General features: G+C 31.9%; 2 protein-coding genes and 1 long non-coding RNA gene across 4 annotated transcripts; 2 read left to right on the top strand and 1 right to left on the bottom strand.

The window, feature by feature from the left end:
• Positions 1–4663: 4663 nt before the first annotated feature.
• Positions 4664–7303, top strand: LOC145002086 (putative pectinesterase 29). The gene is made up of 5 exons (XM_078961386.1): positions 4664–4971; positions 5783–5942; positions 6035–6247; positions 6559–6806; positions 6892–7303. The coding sequence occupies exons 1-5, from the start codon at positions 4703–4705 to the stop codon at positions 7064–7066; spliced, it is 1065 nt and encodes a 354-aa protein (XP_078817512.1). The 5' UTR covers positions 4664–4702; the 3' UTR covers positions 7067–7303.
• A 3298-nt stretch (positions 7304–10601) lies between these two features.
• Positions 10602–13714, bottom strand: LOC144999780 (NADH dehydrogenase ubiquinone complex I, assembly factor-like protein (DUF185)). Of its 2 annotated transcripts, none has more exons than XM_078958947.1 (14): positions 13543–13714; positions 13390–13460; positions 13137–13248; positions 12913–12995; positions 12764–12829; positions 12580–12680; positions 12325–12443; positions 12193–12233; positions 11990–12078; positions 11709–11889; positions 11506–11622; positions 11387–11431; positions 11176–11313; positions 10602–11084 (listed from the first exon to the last, which is right to left on the bottom strand). In XM_078958947.1, exons 1-14 carry the CDS (start codon positions 13697–13699, stop codon positions 10950–10952), a joined length of 1455 nt encoding a protein of 484 aa, XP_078815073.1. In that variant the 5' UTR covers positions 13700–13714; the 3' UTR covers positions 10602–10949. The 2 variants fall into 2 exon arrangements, with proteins under 2 accessions (XP_078815073.1, XP_078815072.1); XM_078958946.1 differs by having other exon boundaries at positions 12193–12251.
• A 300-nt stretch (positions 13715–14014) lies between these two features.
• On the top strand, positions 14015–17807 carry LOC145003428 (uncharacterized). Its single transcript, XR_013661961.1, has 3 exons — positions 14015–14202; positions 16750–17095; positions 17185–17807. It is a non-coding gene; the product is annotated as an uncharacterized LOC145003428 (long non-coding RNA).
• Positions 17808–19578: the final 1771 nt, after the last annotated feature.

The following is a 19578-nucleotide window of genomic DNA, read 5'->3' on the forward strand; positions in this document are numbered from 1 at the left end:
CTTGCAAGTCAGAAAATCCTTGTACTTGCATCCATTCCTCTTGACCTCGTCATCTTGGTTGTTTTGTCGAACTATTGGTGGGTTGACTTGACCAACAGTCCCACTGTAGTTTCCTTCCTCAGTCTGCCCTTCGTTCAACTCGGGCTGTTCGATCTGAATAGTGGCTTCCTCACGATTTTGCTGGAGCAAACGTCTAGTTTCCTCCATTTGACGATCCAACATCGCTTGGATCATCGCTTGCACTTCGGCCATTGTGACTGGCTCAGCGGCGGCTTCCATCACCGGTATTTGCTCAATCACTGGGGGTTGGTTTCTGTTCCCATTTGCATTCACGTTTCCGCTACGGGTTCTTGCCATCTTGATCTATACACCGAATAAGGTGAATCTAGATCTTTACTTAGGATTGACGGTTAAATCATCCTTATCACTCCGAAACGTTTATATGCTAGTTCTAATATCGTAGTCGTACGTTTAGAATCCTAAACACATAAGGTTTCCAGATCCGGTCGGCAACATACTATAGATCCGAACAACTAACAGCATATCAGGCACAAGTATTTAGCACATAAAAGCATTTTAGGCATAATTCCTAAAATAAGCTAGTGCTCACACCTCACAATCATCGCTTAGCATTCTAAGTTTAAGTCTAGAAATAAATCCATATTCCTAGTTCGCTTAAACTAATGCTCTGATACCAACTGTGACATCCCCAAAATCACGGCCAGAAAAGACCGATTTTGTTTATGCTTTATAGAAATCAGAGTACTTCATTTTATAAAAAGGTTGCGGAATTTGTTCCCAGAAAAACATGGTAAATACGTTATTAAAACATTTTCGAAGAAACGTATTTATTTCATTTTAAAACATTTGGGATGTCATCGTTAATACAGGAACATAAGCATAAACAGAACTTACAATTATTCACACTAGTGGTCTACATCTCTTTAAATCTCTCAGTGCAATGTCACTTCATATCAACACCTGTGATATAAATAAACTGAGTGGGTCAGGTTGGGAAACCTGGTGAGCACATAGGGATTTCAATCCCACAATGTTATACCATATATATAGTTTAAAATTCACAAAATATACAATTTCACCATACATATATATAAACAACTCTTATCCCACCCCGTCGATCCTCGCAACGAGGCTATCCATAATCTCGGACCTAAGATTAGTCGTTTTACCTACTCCATACTCTCGGATCAGAAATGAACGAATTTACCAAATCCATACTCTCGGACTAGGGACGAATGACTAATCCATACTCTCGGATTAAAGATGAATGATTATGCCTAATCCATACTCTCGGACTAGGGACAATAGCTAATCCATACTCTCGGATTAACGACGAATGATTATGCCTAATCCATATTCTCGGACTAGGGACAATGACTATGTCTAATCCATACTCCCGGATAAGTGACATATACTAACTTCTATTCTCTGAGTTTTACTCACTTGTACTCGTAAGAATATACTACCCAATATTCCTCATTTTTAATTTAGGTCTACTCTTTATCCTAAATTATCAAATATAATCAGGTATGTTCTTTAACACGAATTTCAAGCAACATCAATTAACTCACACATAAACATATAATTAATACTTCAATCAATACTTGTATTAAAATCATGTTCATGAAAGGGACTATGCACTCACCTGAGAAGGTGGTGACTCGGTACTCGGACAGCGCTTCGTTTACTTTAAAATAATTTCCTTCGACGAAACCTAGTATTATCACCAATAGATTTTAGTATATTATTCGCCGAGACTAATTAATAGTCTAGATATTATTACTATTATATAAGCGTTAAAAAAAATACTTATATAACCCATAATAATAGCCCAAGTATTTATTATATGTTCTTAATAACGTTCATATAATTAAATAAAAACTATATTAAAAATAGCGTAGACGTAGCTCACTTACAGCGGGTTTTATAGAAAACCAGGCTTTGCTTGGAGCAGCGTTTCTGAGCCGAAAAGCTCTTCTTCTCGGAGCCGTCGAGCACTCCGGGGCTTCCGCCTCGTGCTAGGGAGGTTCCCTAGGCTTTTCGGGGGATTTCGGGGCTAGAGAGAGGTTCTAGAGAGAGAGTAAAGAGAAGAAAGAATGGGAAATGTGTGAAGAAAATGAGGGTGGGAGAGGTGGTATTTATAGGGTGAAAATGGCTGAACTTTGTGCCACATGTCACAATCTAGTGGCAAGACTTGGGGAGAAAGCAATGGTCAAGATTGTGCCACATCACCCATTTTCGCACAACACACTTCCGACTTCTAAAATCCGTAACTTTTACATACGACCTCCGTTTTTGACGTTCTTTATATCCACGCGTAGGTAAAAATAATATCTACAACTTTCATTTTGACTCCGTCGGCTAATTCTCGACCGATCTTAAATTTAACAGTACGAGGCGTTTAGACTGTTAAATGACCGCGAAGAATTCGTAACTCCTTCATACGGACTCCGTTTTCGTCTGTCTTTTTACCGTTGAGTTCCTATTAATGAGATCTTCAACTCTCATTTATTTCACGTAAGCCAAAAACCGCTCGAACTAAAATTCGAGTTTCGGGCTGTACACTGCTAAGCCGAATCTTAGAAAAATCATAACTTCCTCATACGAAGTCAGATTTGGGCATTCTTTTTATCGACGCTCTTAGTTTAACATATTCTACGACTTTTGTTTAGATTGCTAAGGCTAAAAAGTCTTCTATCGTAAATTCACTATTTACGTCTTCCGGTGCTGTGCCGGTTTTGCCGTAAAACTTCGGCGGGCCATAACTTCTTCGTTATAACTCGGATTTCGGCGTTCTTTATATGTACGGAAACCTTGTGACATATTCTAAAACTTGGTTAAGACTATTCATTATAAATAATCTTTTGTCGAAAAGTCATTTTTGACCCCTATTGCCTCTAAATTGACTAGCCCGGATCTGCGGGCGTTACACTTTAAGGTTTCGTATTTTCACCACCCTCCATCTCAAGTGAGTCCTTGAGAGAAAAACTTAGCCACCCATTCAATACTTATGATCGATTTCTTTAGGTTTTCTCAAGACATCCTATATAGGACAATCATTAATGAGGTGTTGGGGTTGTTCATCCTTATGTTCATTGCGGCCTCGATTGATTGATGTTTAGGTATTGTGTTCTGAACGTCGTAATTTTTTTCATACGATCTCAGATTTTAACGATCTTTTTTATTCACAAATTCGTGTTTGACTCTACTATAATTTTCGTTTAGATTACTCTCGTTAAACACTGAATACGTACAAAAATAGCAATGACTTATTTTGCAACAAAAAAATATTTAGGACTAAATGTATAAAAAAATATTAATGTATAAATGTGTACAAAGTATGAGATATATTACCTTATTGAGTTATTTTTTCCGGAGTAGCCGGTTATAAGGACTGAGTGTTTACAGTTAAACAAGTTGAATAGGTAACATGAATGGAAAAAAAAAACTCAGTGATCAAATATATACAAATCGAAAAGTATATTACCCTTTTAAGTCATTATCTCTTTTACATTTTGCAACCATACACCTTAAAAATAGAACAAAAATGTTAACCTGTAGCATGTATTTTCAATTTTTCTTAGTATATGATAGATTTTCTTATTACAAGTTTAATTATGATAATTCGAACTATAAAATCACTCACCACCCAAATAATATACCTCCATATCTTTTAAATTACATATTTTAAAACATTATTTGACTATATAGTATAAAATGCATCCAATAGTTGCTGTAATGGAGGTTCTGTTATGGAATATATTGATCTTCTTGCTTGTTGTCTGATTCTTTCCCTTATTTACTATAGAAACCGAAATAAATACACAAAATCAAAACCAGGGGTTCCTTTGATATATTTGGTAATTATTCCTTTTCTCCTAATTAGAAGAAAGTATATATGTTGAGTATTTTCATAATTGTCAAATATTCATAACAAAATCAATTTACAGTAAAGCCGGATATAAGATATATAATTCACTTGATTCGTTACTATTTTTAGGAGTTTGTTGTGTCAAAACATATATGTCGCGTTTATTTAATTTTTACTCCTTAAAAATTTATATAAAAGTATTTTAAAGATAGTCTTGTTTAGAGATGAGTAGATTTTCTTAGATAACTTGAGAAAAAAGTAATTTTATATATAAAAACTATTCCATTGTATTAAATAAAAAGTTTTTTAATAAAAAAAATGCATCTTTAGAGGACAAAATATTAATATACTTTACAAGGTTAAATTTATATTGTAAATGAAATAATTATATTCTTTCCTCAAATTAATTGTTTTGATGTATCACATTAATTCATGTCATAAGAACTTGAATGTTAAACAAGTATTTTTCAGATTTTAACACTCGTTAAAATATATTTGTGTTCAAATTTTATAATTACATTAAAATACAAATATAAGTATATAAGTATTTTTGATACAAATATGATTCAGTGTTGAAAGTTGAAACTATTAAAATATTTAAACCGTTTAAGAAAAATATTTACTAATAAGGAATTAAAATCTTTTCGTTTCCCTCTCAATTAAAGAAGATAATCTTTATAAAACAGGAAAACAATCAATATTTATTCACTTAACATTCATAAAAGATAAAACCCTTTAACTTCCCAAGCATACATAGGATTCATCATCTTCTTGTCCAAACAATTAGTGTAGTCGAAGGTTTTAAATCCCATGAAAATGTTAGTTCTTGAAAGGTTTCTATTCGTTCTTGTATTGTTCATAGCTTTGGAAATATCAGAATGTGGTGTTATTGGTGGAGGTGGAAGAAGACAACCCTCAGTGTATTGGAAGTACGGCGGAGGAGCGGTGGCAAATTATGAGACGATCACTGTCGACCAGTCTGGCCGGGGAAACTACACCACCATTCAGTCAGCCATTGATGCCGTTCCTTCTGATAACATGCAGTGGATTTGTGTTTATGTGAAAACTGGCACATACAAGTATGATTTTCTAACTTTTATAATCTTTATTTATCTATTTATGATTTATTAATCAAAAACACGTCAAAAACACATCTCACAATCACCATCAATGATAAATCGATTGATATATGATACAAATTCGTAATTAGGGTGTGAAACTCAAACTAGAGACTTTTAGGGTTTCATGATATACTTTTATATTAAATAACAAGAAAATGTTTAGACATTATTATTTTTGATTCTAATAAGAAGTAGCTGCAAGGCATCAACCCCTTCAATGTACCTAGTTAGATTAGGTGATTAAAGATTATTAAAAAAAATTATAAATTAAAACAACTTGTCCATCAAATAAAATATTTGTGACTTTGCAAATTTTGTTTCCTTAACACAAGTTTTTATTCGGTTTATAAATGTCCGGCTAGAATAGATGAATGATTGAATTGGTTAAATGGAAATTGATATATAGTATTTTAATTCCAATTTTTTTTATATATTCATTTTTTTCTAATTCATACTTATTTAAAAAAAAAACTACACAATTTAAGATTTTACTCCAAATTTCTTTCATTTTTTCTTTTTCATACTTATGAATGATTGACTTGATTAATCTTTAATTTTATGTTGATTTTCTATATATCTTTTTTCTACTTTCACAAAAAAGAACAATGGAGAACCAAACACCACCCCACCTCATGTGGATTATTTTGCAATGATTAATAGTTTGTTTACAACAAAAATGCAAATAACTATATCCTATGCTCGTTAATTTGAATTCGCTTTGATTGACCTTAATCTTATGCCTCCGTTTGTTTTTTGTACGTACATGTAGTGAACAAATTAAAATCCCTAACGATAAACCCAAGATTTATCTAAAAGGTGATGGTAAAAGAAAAACCTTCGTTGTATGGAGCTCCCATGACTCCATTGAAACCGATGCCACTTTTACTTCTGAAGCGGATGAGATCGTCGTTAAGAGCATAACATTCATCGTATGTACACTACAATATATATGCACCCTTTTCATTACCACATCTTACATATATAAAGTTCATGTTATATTAACTTGGTTTCATATGATCAGAATTCTTACAATTACCCTTTGGGAAGCAACGACAACCCAATAGTTCCGGCACTGGCGGCAAAAATCTCCGGTGACAAATCGGCGTTTTACCGATGTGGTTTTATGGGTGTTCAAGACACATTGTGGGATGTTTCCGGTAGACATTACTTCAAATTGTGCTCGATACGTGGTGCAGTTGACTTCATCATGGGCTCCGGTCAGTCTATATACGAGGTAACACAAGTACATGTACACAACTATTTGGTTATATGTTTGTAGATAATGTTGGGATTTTATTATATTTCGTGAATATTGTAACACTAGGAATATCAAACAAGACAAATTACTTCAAATCGCAACATAGTTAACTTTTTTTTAACTTTTGCACAAAATAATCACCAACTTACATGTCTTTTTCTGGTATTTAAGTTAATTTGTAACATAATGTGGATGCCAAGTAAACTGTATGTGTCATATAACGTGGAAATAAAAGAAACAAAATAGAAAATTTATCATCTAATTTATTATATTATAATGTTTTGTAGAGGTGTACACTATCGGTGATTGCGGGGTTCTTAAGTCCTCAACCAGGGTTTATCACTGCCCAATCAAGAGAAGAGGCAAGTGAGACCAACGGCTTCGTCTTCAAAGACTGCAATGTCGTCGGAAATGGCACGGCGTACTTGGGAAGGCCATGGCGAGGCTTTGCTCGAGTTCTTTTCTACAACTCCACGCTCTCAGACATCGTTGTTCCTCAAGGGTGGCTATCAGTCGACTTTCTTGGAGCTACAGTGTACATCATCTTAATCTTCCTCTTTTTCCGGCGACCAATTTTTTCATTATTTCTTTTATTGTAATGGTTTTATTTGGTGAAGCAGGAATGATTTGGTGTTTGCGGAGGAGGAATGTCGGGGAGGAGGAGCGGATATGTCGGGAAGAGCAGGGTGGGAGAGGCGGCTGAGCAAGGAGGAGGTTTCCAGGTTGACAAGCTTATCTTATATTGATCAAGAAGGTTGGATTAGGAATCTAGCTTTTAATATGTTGACTTCATGAATTCGTCTTTAGATCTTTCTTTCTTAATTTCTTTTTTTGGTTGGTTTTTTTTGTTAATCTTGAGATGTTTTGGGATTGTTAACTTGTAAGTTTGAATCTACGTTTCAAATTGTTTTTTTTTTAATGTATTAATTCACATTAAGATTGATCATCTTTGAGTATTGTTTTTTTTTTTACTATGATAAGAATGTAGGTCAAGTTTAAGTTTGAAACTGAATGATGTCTAAGTTTGGAACATGTTTGGTACAATGCAATTAATTGAGATTCTATTTGATGATATGTTTGGCTTACGAACCCATCTTTTAAATTCTGTATTACACAACTGATTTTGCAAGTGTCATTTAACTTTTACAATTACATTTATAATTACAAAAGTGTCCTGTTAACTTTTACAATTACATTTACGTTTTACATCAATGCAATATAAGGTGTGTTTGGCATGGATAATTTCTAAGCTTTTAGCTTAACTTTGTTAGCTTTTGACTTTTATTTTATACAAAAAATTTCAATCTAAAAGATTTGTCTTTTGTAACAAAATTATTACATGAGCACCAAAGCTTTCAAGTCTTTCTAATATTAAAAAAGATATGCTGGAATGAATTTCAGAGGTGGTCCACATTTTTTTTTTTGCAATAAAGTAGCAATCACCTAATATAAATGCTTTTAAACTATCCACAATATCAATCATTTTTCAAAAAAAAAGTCTGTCCCACATCGACTATTTCATATTTTCAATATCTTACCTATACACAAATAACAATTATTCAATAATAAGTTAACATAATATAGTAATTTACATTTTACAATTTAACTAAAAAATTTATTAAGAGTATATCAAAGTCTTAGATTATTAAAAGTATTTCGGTTAATGGTTATTGAATCACTTGTTATAATTATTTGTTTAAATTTAATATTAGAAAAGTAATCAATATCTACATGTTGGTATAGTATGGATTTTTAAAAAGTATTTCGATTAATGATTATTCAATCACTTGTAAGTAATTATTTAATTAAATATAATATTAAACATAATCAATATCTATACCGTAGTATAGTACGGATTATTAACATGAACATATATGGACTACAAAGACCTTGCACAAGCCATTCTAATATTGAAAGAGATGTTGCACTAGATTCAAAAATTGTTCACATTGTGCACTTCCATTTGGGATCATTGAATTAAGCAATTCAAGCATTTGTTTTCCATGCCAAATTGTCAATGAGAAGTACACGTCACTATAGCTACTCAACATCAGTTGCCTAAAACTTGATATTTATCAACTCAAGCATCTGAGTAAACATTCATTCCAAGATGAGGTTTTTTTTTTTTTTTTTGAAACGGCAAATATATTAAAATAAGACACCTTACATCAAGACGATGCAAGGAGGAAGTACAAAACAGAAATAGAAAAGGAGAAAAGAACAAGAGAAAAAGTTACAAATAGAGAAACAGACCGAGATTCCAAACTCTCCGGTCCATGTTTTTAAATGAACCCTTATGTTTACACCATACAAAAGTTATTGATTTGATCTTCTCCCCTGTCTTCTCCGGTACAATAGGGATGTTTCTGAAAACCGTGTGGTTCCTGTCATTCCATATACACCATAATCCTCCATATAAGATCGTATTCAACATGCTTCTTTTCTTTTTTGCTTTTAGACCACTGAGATATGAAGAGTAACATGTCTTTAACTGAATAAAATCCATCATGTGAAACTTCACACCAAGATAAGATCGAGTGCATGACGACCTTCGCCACTGGGCATAAGAGAAGGATGTGATCGCACGTCTCTTCATCCATGTTGCATGACCCGCAAATGGTCGATGACACATGAACACCCCTTGCTTTTAACGAAACAGATAATGAGATTCTGCCAAGCTTCGCTATCTAGATAAAGCATAAAATTTTATTCGGTATTACTTTGCACCATTCAAATGGATTATCACAGGCAATGTGACTCACCATTTCAATCCGCTCACATAACAATCTTACCGAAAATGGTTATCAACAACAAAGTCGGAAGCCCAACAATCATTATTTGGTTTCCAATACAAAATTTCTTTGAAATCAATATTGAAAATTTTTAACGCAATTCTGATTTTGACTATATTTTTCCATACCCCCGATCTAGATCTATTGACAAAAGAAGCACGATGTCTTCCATCCAAGATGAGATATAACCCACTCTACATAAGATTGATTAAATTATGAAACAAAGATTATTTATTCATCTGGAAAATCATATACATGCTAATAATAAGGCACATCTTACATATTTAAACTAGGGTAAATAGCACAAAAAACACTAAGTTTACACATTAATTTTACATTGCGTTTTTTTGTCTCAAATTTGAGACTGTGTTTTCTAATTTTTTATAATTCTGACCACTTGATCGGTCAACCAGGTTACCTGTTGACGTTACATGGTGATGCAATATGTTGACATGACATGCTGGTGTGTCAAAATTGAAAATTTTCCCCATAAAAGACTAAGTTTTCCATTTTTTTTCAATTTTAACACTAAATTTAATTTATTTTTTCAATTTTGATACTCTGTTTTTTTTTGTTCAAAATCGAACATCATTTTTCCAATTTTGTTCAATATTAACAATTTTCCATTTGAAATAATATAAATATTTTTTAATACATTTTAGACCTTATAAATACATTTTTGTTTTTTCATTTAAAAACCATATTTTTGTATAAATACAAGGTTTTTTTTTTTTTTTTACATACAAGCCATAATTTTATGTATAAATATGTATTAGTTATATAAAAACTGGATTTTACATTAAATATGTAATTTTAAAATAAATTTGGAGGTTTGGAGGTATGTAGTCAATCAAGGCTCAGATGTCAAGTTTGCAACCCGTGAATTTTTTAAATCTTATTCGAAACCTATGGTTAGTTTGGTTCTCATGATATAACTAATACATATTTATACATTATGCTTTGAATATAATTATATAAAAAACCTTGTTTTTAAATAATAATGTGGTTTTGAAATGAAAAAAAAATGTATTTATATGGTTTAAAATGTGATAAAAAATATATTTATACGTTTTCCAATGGAAAATGGTCAAAAACTAAACAAAATTAGAAAAATGATATTCAATTTGAAACAAAAAAAAGTGTCAAAATTGAAAGAAAAAATTAAACTTAGTATCAAAATCGAAAAAAAGAAATTTAGTGTTTTTTGTGGGAAAAATTAATTTTGACACGTCAGCATATCATATCAGCATACATCAGTAGGTAACCGGGTTGATCGGTCAAGTGGTTAGAACTGTAAAAAAAAATTAAAAAACAAAGTGTCAAATTTGAAAAAAAAAAAAAAAGCAATATCAAATTAAAATTTTGATGTAAACTTAGTATCTTATGCCATTTACCATTTAAACTAATTATTGAGATATCTTCTTGAAAAATGTTTTGCTATGAAGATACTTTAAATACCCAACCCCTCTCTTCAACCTCTTCATCTTCAATGTTGGAGAAGGAGAGGCAAGTGTATGCTAAAAAGGGTTTCATACAAATAACAATGTACTTCTACTGACTTGTTTATTACAGTATCCAACTTTCATTTCTTCCTGTTACAACAATGTCATCCAATTACAAAACTTTCCCACAACTATAGATTCTTTGAAGTCCAATGTCTTAGTAAGAAAAAAAAAAAATACAATGCTACAATAAAAAGAAATCAAAGGAGGCTGTTACAATAAACAAATTGATAAAAGTACATGTTGCTATTTATTGCATTTATCCTTTAGAAAGAATATTCAATTATACGTTACATAAAAACGCACGTATCTCCACGATACAACAGTGAAAATCTCTACAAATGCACTATTTCTTCAAGTTCTTCTTTCTTTCTATTTCGCTGTTTATTTGGTGTTATGTGTCGGAACACTAAGGTAAAATTTAGTATTTATGAAGTCTTCAAGAAGAGGGTTATATCCGTCTTTTGTCTTTGTCTTTGTGGGCAAACCAAACTCTTCCATAAACACCGATGTATCAAGCTATACATACCAAAGAAAGTAAGTTGCTACAAAATATTTTACCACAACTAATATATATATAGAAAGTTTAATAATGAAAGTGAGAAATTACAGTTATGGTGCGTCTTTTCTTTCCTTTTTTGGATGACCTGTCATAAGACTCGATCCGTGATTTTAACCACCCGGAACTGTAGTGGTCGATCCGCTCCAAAAGCCAAAAATCAGTTGGGAAAAATATATCCGCATCACCCTGCAACAAATATATAAAAAAAAAAAGATATATAAATTTATTTTATTTAAAGAATGCAAATATGAAACTCTACCTTCGCATCCAAATATGAGCTGTGATCTGAACTGCTTCCATCTTTCTGCAGAAAAATAGATTAAATCATATCAAAAACATGATTTTTTTTTTTTTAATTAATGAGAATATATGATATACCTTGGTGGAAACCAAAGGAGCTCTTTCACCAGGTACTTTGACATCAGGAAGGTAGCTGAAATCAGAAGCAATCATTGACATCTTTGGCAAGGCTCCATGTAATGTTTCTAGAAGTTTCTGGAAGTCATATAAATCTTCATAAGTTTCAAATATATTCATTCATATCTATCTGTAAATTAGTTTATAATGAAACATATTCTTACCAAACAACCAGTAGGAAGCCAACATCGTTTAGCTTTTGGAAAGATTTTAGACCACATTTTGCTAGGAAATGAAGCCTCTCTAATTCCTTGATGTTTAAAGTCTTTATCAACATTTAAAACATCCAAACAACTTTTTATCAGAGGATCTTGCATTGGCTTATACAACTCACACAATTTACCACTGCAATCATTAGGGTTTAGGGTTTAGGGTTTTACAGATCAAATTCATCAAATTAATAAACTATGTTATATATAAGTATAACTAACTATACATTTATCACCTGTCTTGTTGCTTTTCTACCCAAACTTCCATCCATGGTGAAACTTGATTCTCCGAATAAATAAGGTCATGTGGAAGGTTATCAAGAACCTAAAATTAAAATATAAAACTTAAAAACTAATTGTGAATTGTAATGTTAGTAGATAGATAAATGATAATTTAGAATTATAGAATTATAGATAGAAGTAGAAGTGTAGAACCTACCTCAAGCATTATAACCCAACATGGTTGTTGCTCTGCATCCCCTGTTTTTAAAACCAAAACTATAAAATTTCTAAAATTTTATTTTTTTTAAAGAGAACTTTGATAAAATGGTTAATTTTTTTAAAAAAATACCCCATCCACTACGATCAGCAGCATCACGACATTCTACTTTGAACTTTGATAAGTGGCTACCAACTTCTCCAACAGTTTCTAACTGTTTCTTGGCTAATGAAGAACTAATTTCTACTGAACTGCATTACTTATAAAAATTTGGATAACATTAATGGTTTGATGTGTTGAAATTGAAGGAAGTTATATATATTATAATGCATATATGTGAATAAACTGATACTTACAACTTTTAAAGGGAAAAAAGATAGCACATACGTGTATGACATGTTATTGTAAACTCGTGTAGGTGCATTCAACATTATGTAATCCATTATGCCCTTTGCACATGTTCCTGATCCACCTCCAATTTCATATATCTGAATTGACCACATTAGAATCAAGAGTCATGATGGAAAGTGGAAACTTCATTCTTGTAGATTATCAGAATCAAGGAACTCACCTTTAGTGGAAAAGAAAGATTAGTTGTTCTCAAGATTGCTTCTGCAATCCCATGGGCATACCAAGGCTACAAAAGGAATAAGATGAAAAAGGTCATATGATCACACAATGTTCTCCAAATTAGGTGTATGTCATATATATATATAATACCTTGAAAAGCTCAACTGGGGTAAACCAAGAAACATCATTTTGCTTGTAAATGTTTTCCAAATGTGACATGTAAGCCTTTCTTCCTGAAAAAAGCTCACCAGTTCAGGTTAACAGAAATATGGTTTACAAGAGTAGCCAAGTATTTCCATAAAGACAGATTCGAATTACTGGTTTGGGTGATTGTTCGACGCAAATGGATATAACAAACTGAATATATGTGGTACCTTGAAGCTTATGAAAGTTAATGCCCCTATCAAGCACTCCAACAGACCTTGGGCTTTGTGAAAAGTAACCATGATCAGGATGATACAATGCTGAGTGTATAAAGTCTCTAACCTGTTCAATTAAAATAAAACAATCATCGAATAAGTCATTTTTGCACTAATATGTAGCATACGATCGAAATTCATTTCTCGTTTCTTGCGAGTATCGATTTATCTACGATTGATCAGACCAGTGGGAGATAAGGGAACATACGAGAACAGGTGTATCACCCACGAATTCTGTGGAGAAAAATGCCGAAAACGTATTTTGTCCGCAAGAGCTCACTAGAAGATGCGAATGGGAAAAAATTTATGAGAGCACAGAAAGCAGAAATAATTTAGAAGGGTTCGATAGAGATGAAGATACCTGCATGGAGTTTGTGAAGAATGCGGTATGACTGGACTAGAGGACGACTGTATCTGTATGTATATGCCATCTCCGGCGTCGTCGGAGATTGGGGTTGAAAGAGGGTTTTTAAATTCAGGGTTTTCTTTCCAAAAGGTGAAGGGGGGTGAACTTGCATTTTTCTAGTAACCCCCAATCTCTAATCGACCAAATACAAATCCTAAAGTATTTTTAATTTTCATTATTATAAGATCAAATATTTTTAATTTTTTTAGAATAAAAGTTACTAAATTATATGTTGAAATTTTAATCAGGGATAAATTATATATATTTATGTTGCTTGTGAGCCGTTTACATTCTTTTCTTGAGTCTCAATTAACAAGGGAAGTAGAGAGAAAAAAAAGGAATTTGAGAGAAAAAAAATGAGTAAACAACATTCTCGGGTTTATTGATTGGAGTGATTTGGAAAGAAATGAAAGAAAAATAAAAAAGATTCTTTCTCTTCTAATCTTCCTCTCAAATTGGAGAGATTTTGAGAGAATAGAATCATTGATAAACATAAAATCGATGATTACCAAACTATCATTGAACCCTGTATATTCATGTACAACATGTAGAAAAAAAAAATTGTTGCTTCATCCTTTGTCATCAGATTGACGCTCTGCAAGCTTCCATCATTAGGTTTCATTCTCTTCTTCGATTTCTTGTTTATGTTTCTTATACATGATGCCATTATTCTGGACACACAATGAATACAAAGACATATTTCATTTCGTATAGGAGTATGAAATGGATTATGTTATTTGTTATTTGGTGCTAGTTGGGTACTTATTTGGCATTTATATAATCACATTATATTTTAATATGATGCTAGATGCACACATAATCAAAATAAAGAAATGGTAATGGAGTACATGTAAAATGTTGTTATAATCGGTAAAAAAAATTGTAAGTATTTTGCTATTACAACTTAAAATCCAAGTATGTTGCCGTAACAGTTAAAGAAGCAAACCATATTCAATTTACAACAATTCGCCTTACCTAGAAATAATATGTAGATATTGTATTAAGGACATAGTTTTTATTTAAAAATCATTATAAGTGCTTGTGGTGACACACAATCTTTACTTCAAATATCATTATAGGAGGGGACTGCATGTTATATTTATTTCTTTTCTAGACATCATGATATTAGCTTCTTTAGTTTTTGCTATAAAAGCTCTAATATATAATGGTACCTTTAAGCTTTAGTGGTTAACACTTAAAAATCTAAAAAAGATAGTGGACTATTGCAATTAGAATTAGACAATATGCATTGTATTATGAAAAATCTGCTCACCAAAATGTTTTCATATTTGTGATATGCTTTAATAGTCCAAACTTGGAGTTTTTAGTGATTATGCCTCTAATAATCTGAATAATAATATGGTTCTAGGCAAGATGAACTAATGTTCAATCATTTGTAAATAGAATGAAGATTATATTTGTCATAGTCCTATAATGATTTTGTAACTCTATTAAGGGGGATGGTGGCATGGCATCATAAAAATCAATATAAAGTGAAAGTTTGAAATAACAAAGAGGAACCAACACTAGTTTTTCAATCTTTCTGTTTTCCATCTTTCTTAAAGTTCATCTGACTTTTTTTTTCCCTTGAATCTACCTTTGGTTTGAGTAAGCAACTATAACATATGCATCCACATATAACACAAGAATCGTCGTTTAATTTTTTTTCATAAAATTGGTAACATTTTCGATGGATAGTGAGCTACAAACATTTGCTCAATTTCTGAGAGTCAGGAAAAGGCAAGTAGTTCATCTGATTTGTTTTTTGATGGTCACTCTGACACAACGTGAACTTGCCAACACAAATCGTCCTAAATCACCTTCTAGAAAACTTATTTTAAAACATCGACATATACGTAAACAATTGCTACATAACCTTTCAAATGGTGGACAATGTCCCGAAGTTATACGTATGAGTGAGCATGCTTTTAAGAAATTGTGGACTATCTTACAACATGATGGTGGTGTTCGAGCTACTCAATGCATGTCCGTTAAAGAGCATGTTGCAAGATGTTTGCACATTGTGGGAAATGATTTTAGAAATCAATTTGTCTCTTGGTTGTTGCTCTAAATCCACTACAAGTAAGTGCTTCCATGGATTTCTCCAAGAAAGTATATCACTAGAAAGTCGTTATATTCAACAACCAAAAGGTGATGTTGTACAAAAAGAAATTCAAGATAAAAAGCGATTTTATCCATACTTCAAGAATTGTATATGGGCAATTGATGGGTCACATGTTCGTGTCAAAGTACCCAACAAAGATGCACCTAGATATCGTGGTCGTAAGGGATACCCTACGGTAAATGTCTTAGCTTCTTGTATGTTTGATTTAAAATTTACGTACATTTTAAGTGGTTGGGAGGGTATAACATTAGACTCAAGGATACTAAAGAATGCACTCGATAGAGAAGATAAACCAGTAATTCCAACAAGTAATTTTTAATACAAAAAATACTCTTGTGTGGAATCTAATTTTTAATACACAACTAATTACAACTTATTTGTAGGTCGATGTTGTTTGGTAGACTTTGGTTTGCCTCATACAACAAGACTAATGGCACCATATACAAGTGTCAGGTATCATTTGAAAAGAGTATTATGCCTAGTCCCTTGAGAATGCAAGAGAGTTGTTTAATCTCCGTCATGCTTCATTACGTAACGCTATAGAACGAGAATTTGGTGTTCTAAAAAGAAGGTTTCCTATCATTAGAAGTACATAGGAACCTTTTTATTCGTGTGAACCACAATCAGACGTTTTCTTGGCATGTTTATTTTACATAAATTTTTGTTAGAAGATCAAGACAAAAATCTTGAAGATGAGGTACTATATGAAGTGTTAAAAGAACCAAGAGAGGAAGTGTGACATAATTTAAGAGAGACACATGAGGGTAGTGTCATAGCAGAGAAAATGAGGAACTTAATTGTAAATCAAATTTGGACTGATTACTTACCAAATCCACAACCATGAGATAGATATGTCAATGTAGCTAATAGTTTTTCATTATATCATTTCAATTTGATTTTGTATGGATCGTTTGTGTTTGACTTTATTTGTGTTATTTATCTTTTGAGCATGTTATTTATTTATTACTTGTACACTTTCTAAGTATATATTTTTTATGTTATCAATGTATGGTTTGTTTATTTATGTTGCTACACAGGTGATAATGATAAAGGAAGAACAAGTTGGTAAGAAAGAACAAACAAAATGGACAAATTGGATGGATTATTGTTTTATTCAAGATTTGTTGACACAACAAGATAATGGAAACAAGATTAGTAGGACATTCATCTCACAAGCGTACACCAACATGGTAGAGGAACTTAATGCAAAGTCTGGGAAGAGTTTAACAAAAAAAATCATTTAAAAATCGTTTGAAAACTTTAAAATAAGGTTTTTCGCAATGGTATGACATGTTCCGTTGAACTTCATTGAGTGGGTTTGGTTGTAATTCTGAAACATAGCTAATTGAAGTGGGTGAGGAAGTGTGGGCCAACCTAATTAATGTAAGGTTCTGTATTGCATTTTACTTAGTTATGTATACATTTATGTTATTTTTCTTAACCATAATTATATTTGGGATTGTATGCTATAGTCAAAGCCTGGAGGCAATTTCATTGAAGACCAAAAAAATCACAAACTACAATGAAATGATAGCTTTATTTGCGAGAGATAGAGCTTTAGGGCGCATGTTGAAACCCCGAAAGAGAAGAATGCTCGATTGAACAGGACTGGGGATATCAAAGTAGAAACGATTGAAGAAGTTGATGAGTTGTTGGAAAGAAATGACATAACACTTGAGAAACAATAGAAATATGATGATGATGATGATGTTCAAGTATTATCTCCTACATGCTTTTCACCGATGCAAAATTCAAGTGCAAAGAAGTACAAAAGTAAAAAAGGGAAACATAGATATGAAGATGAAGATAAAGTTGAACCTGAACCTGAATCATTTGAAAAAGTTATTATGAGTGCATTTAAATATGTGGCTTTCGCTATGAGGGGAGGTAACAAAATCTTCAAAAACTCTCATCATCGGGTGTATACCGGTGATGAAGTTTATAACGAATTAGAATCGATGGATTTGGAACCCAATGAATTAGCAAAAGTTCTCATGTTTTTGTCGTGAAATCAAGCTGCTGCGGGGACATTATTTAGAGTTCCGTTTAAAATTTGAAAAGGTTTACTGAAAAAAAGGACAGGTGCAAGTAAATGACTTAGGATGATAGTTTTTGATTAATTATCAGTTTGACTTTGTACTTTTTGATTTTTGGTTTGACTTCATACATTGGAATTTGTTTGATTATTCTTGCATTGACTTCAAATTGGATTCTTATTGATTTTTCTTTATTGGTCATCTTCTTGTTATGCTCTCTATATATACTTCATGTTATGTATCGGGTTATGCATTTTGGGTTTTTTTGAATTTTTTTTCCACTTTATATTGGTTTTGTTTGAAAGAGTAATACAAATGAAGATCATACTTGAATTTTAGTTAATAATGACTTATGTGTTAATGATTATTGTATAAGTAATCATGTGAAAAAAATTAAAGAAGTCGAGAGGTAGGCAACAGGTGGCAAAAAAAAGTTTAGGCATAATTTTGTTTTTAAGAGAATCGTGTGGTATATATTTGAAATTATGGTAAAAACGTGACAACGGTATAATTGTCCACTTTTAGTTTTCATTTCTTTTCTCTCCAACTCGGGAACACAAAAGAAAAATAATTATCATTTCCTTTCTCTCAAACTCGGGAAGAGAAAAATGCACTTTACTTTCCTTTCAATTCCTTTATTTTCTCTCCATATTTCTATTCCTTTCTTTTCTTTCCATTAATGAAACTCGAGAACAGGGTGTTAGAGTGCGTTTGATTGCCAAAAGTTTTATAGTTTTCAAAGAAAAATTTCAAATGAAAATGAAATATTTGAAAACGTGTTTAGTTGATTTAGTTTTCAAAATTTTTCCAAGAAAATGAAAATTTTATGTTTTCCAAATTGTACGTAAATTATAAAAAAATGATTTTTACAATTTTTAAAGTTTTCTAATTTTTAAGATGGAAAATGAAGACCCCACTAATTCCAACCAAACACATTTTCTAAAATTTTCATTGAAAACCGAAAATGAAAACTCAACTCTATTTTCTAAAAACATTTTATTGGAAAATGAAAACAATTTTCTACAACCAAACATGCCCTTAACCATCTGACTAATCACAACCATTCGATCATAATCGGCGGGGTTAGTCTATAGGTTTTTCATGCCCCGGGTAAGAAGACTTAATAATTCCCTTTATATTTATAAATATATTGAACCCATAAACATCATAAATAACTTCAATAAAAAGCACCACACAAACAACATAAATATATGTATACAACAAAGTGTTTAAAACAAGAAGTCAAATAAGGCTTCAAAGCTATACAGTACCAGCTCCTTCCAAACCAGTAATATCAACAAACTTTTAGGTCTTTACCAAATTTAGTAACAATGTTTTGTGGGACAAATAACACACCAGCAACCCAGTAGTTAGAGCAACATCAACAACCAACAATAAGGCATTATATATGATCTTCAAGAAACTAATATGAACCAACCGAAGTGATTTACCAAGAGCATGATGGTCATATAACCTCAAAAAATGCTTTAAGGAGCAACACACTCAACACACCTTGATCTTAATACACACTCCATCAAACCACTTGATATCAACTGGTTTTAGTGAACATCTAATCTCAAATTGATTAAACTTCGTATATCTACCCTGAAATCCAACATCATTAGCTAACTCATAACTCCATCATTGAGGGGTAATATCATCCAACCCAGGGTAAATATACATCCACAAACAAAAAAACAACAGCAAAAGAGCATAATTTCGCCAACATCCTTGTACTTTAAGCACCCAAAATCCATCCAAACTAACTTAACTTAATAATTAACACATTAAACCTAATAATTAACAAAATGACTCAAATAAATTGACTTT

This window comes from Lactuca saligna, chromosome 6 (assembly GCF_052625555.1).
Source record: "Lactuca saligna cultivar CGN05327 chromosome 6, ASM5262555v1, whole genome shotgun sequence".
NCBI classification, from domain to species: domain Eukaryota; kingdom Viridiplantae; phylum Streptophyta; class Magnoliopsida; order Asterales; family Asteraceae; genus Lactuca; species Lactuca saligna.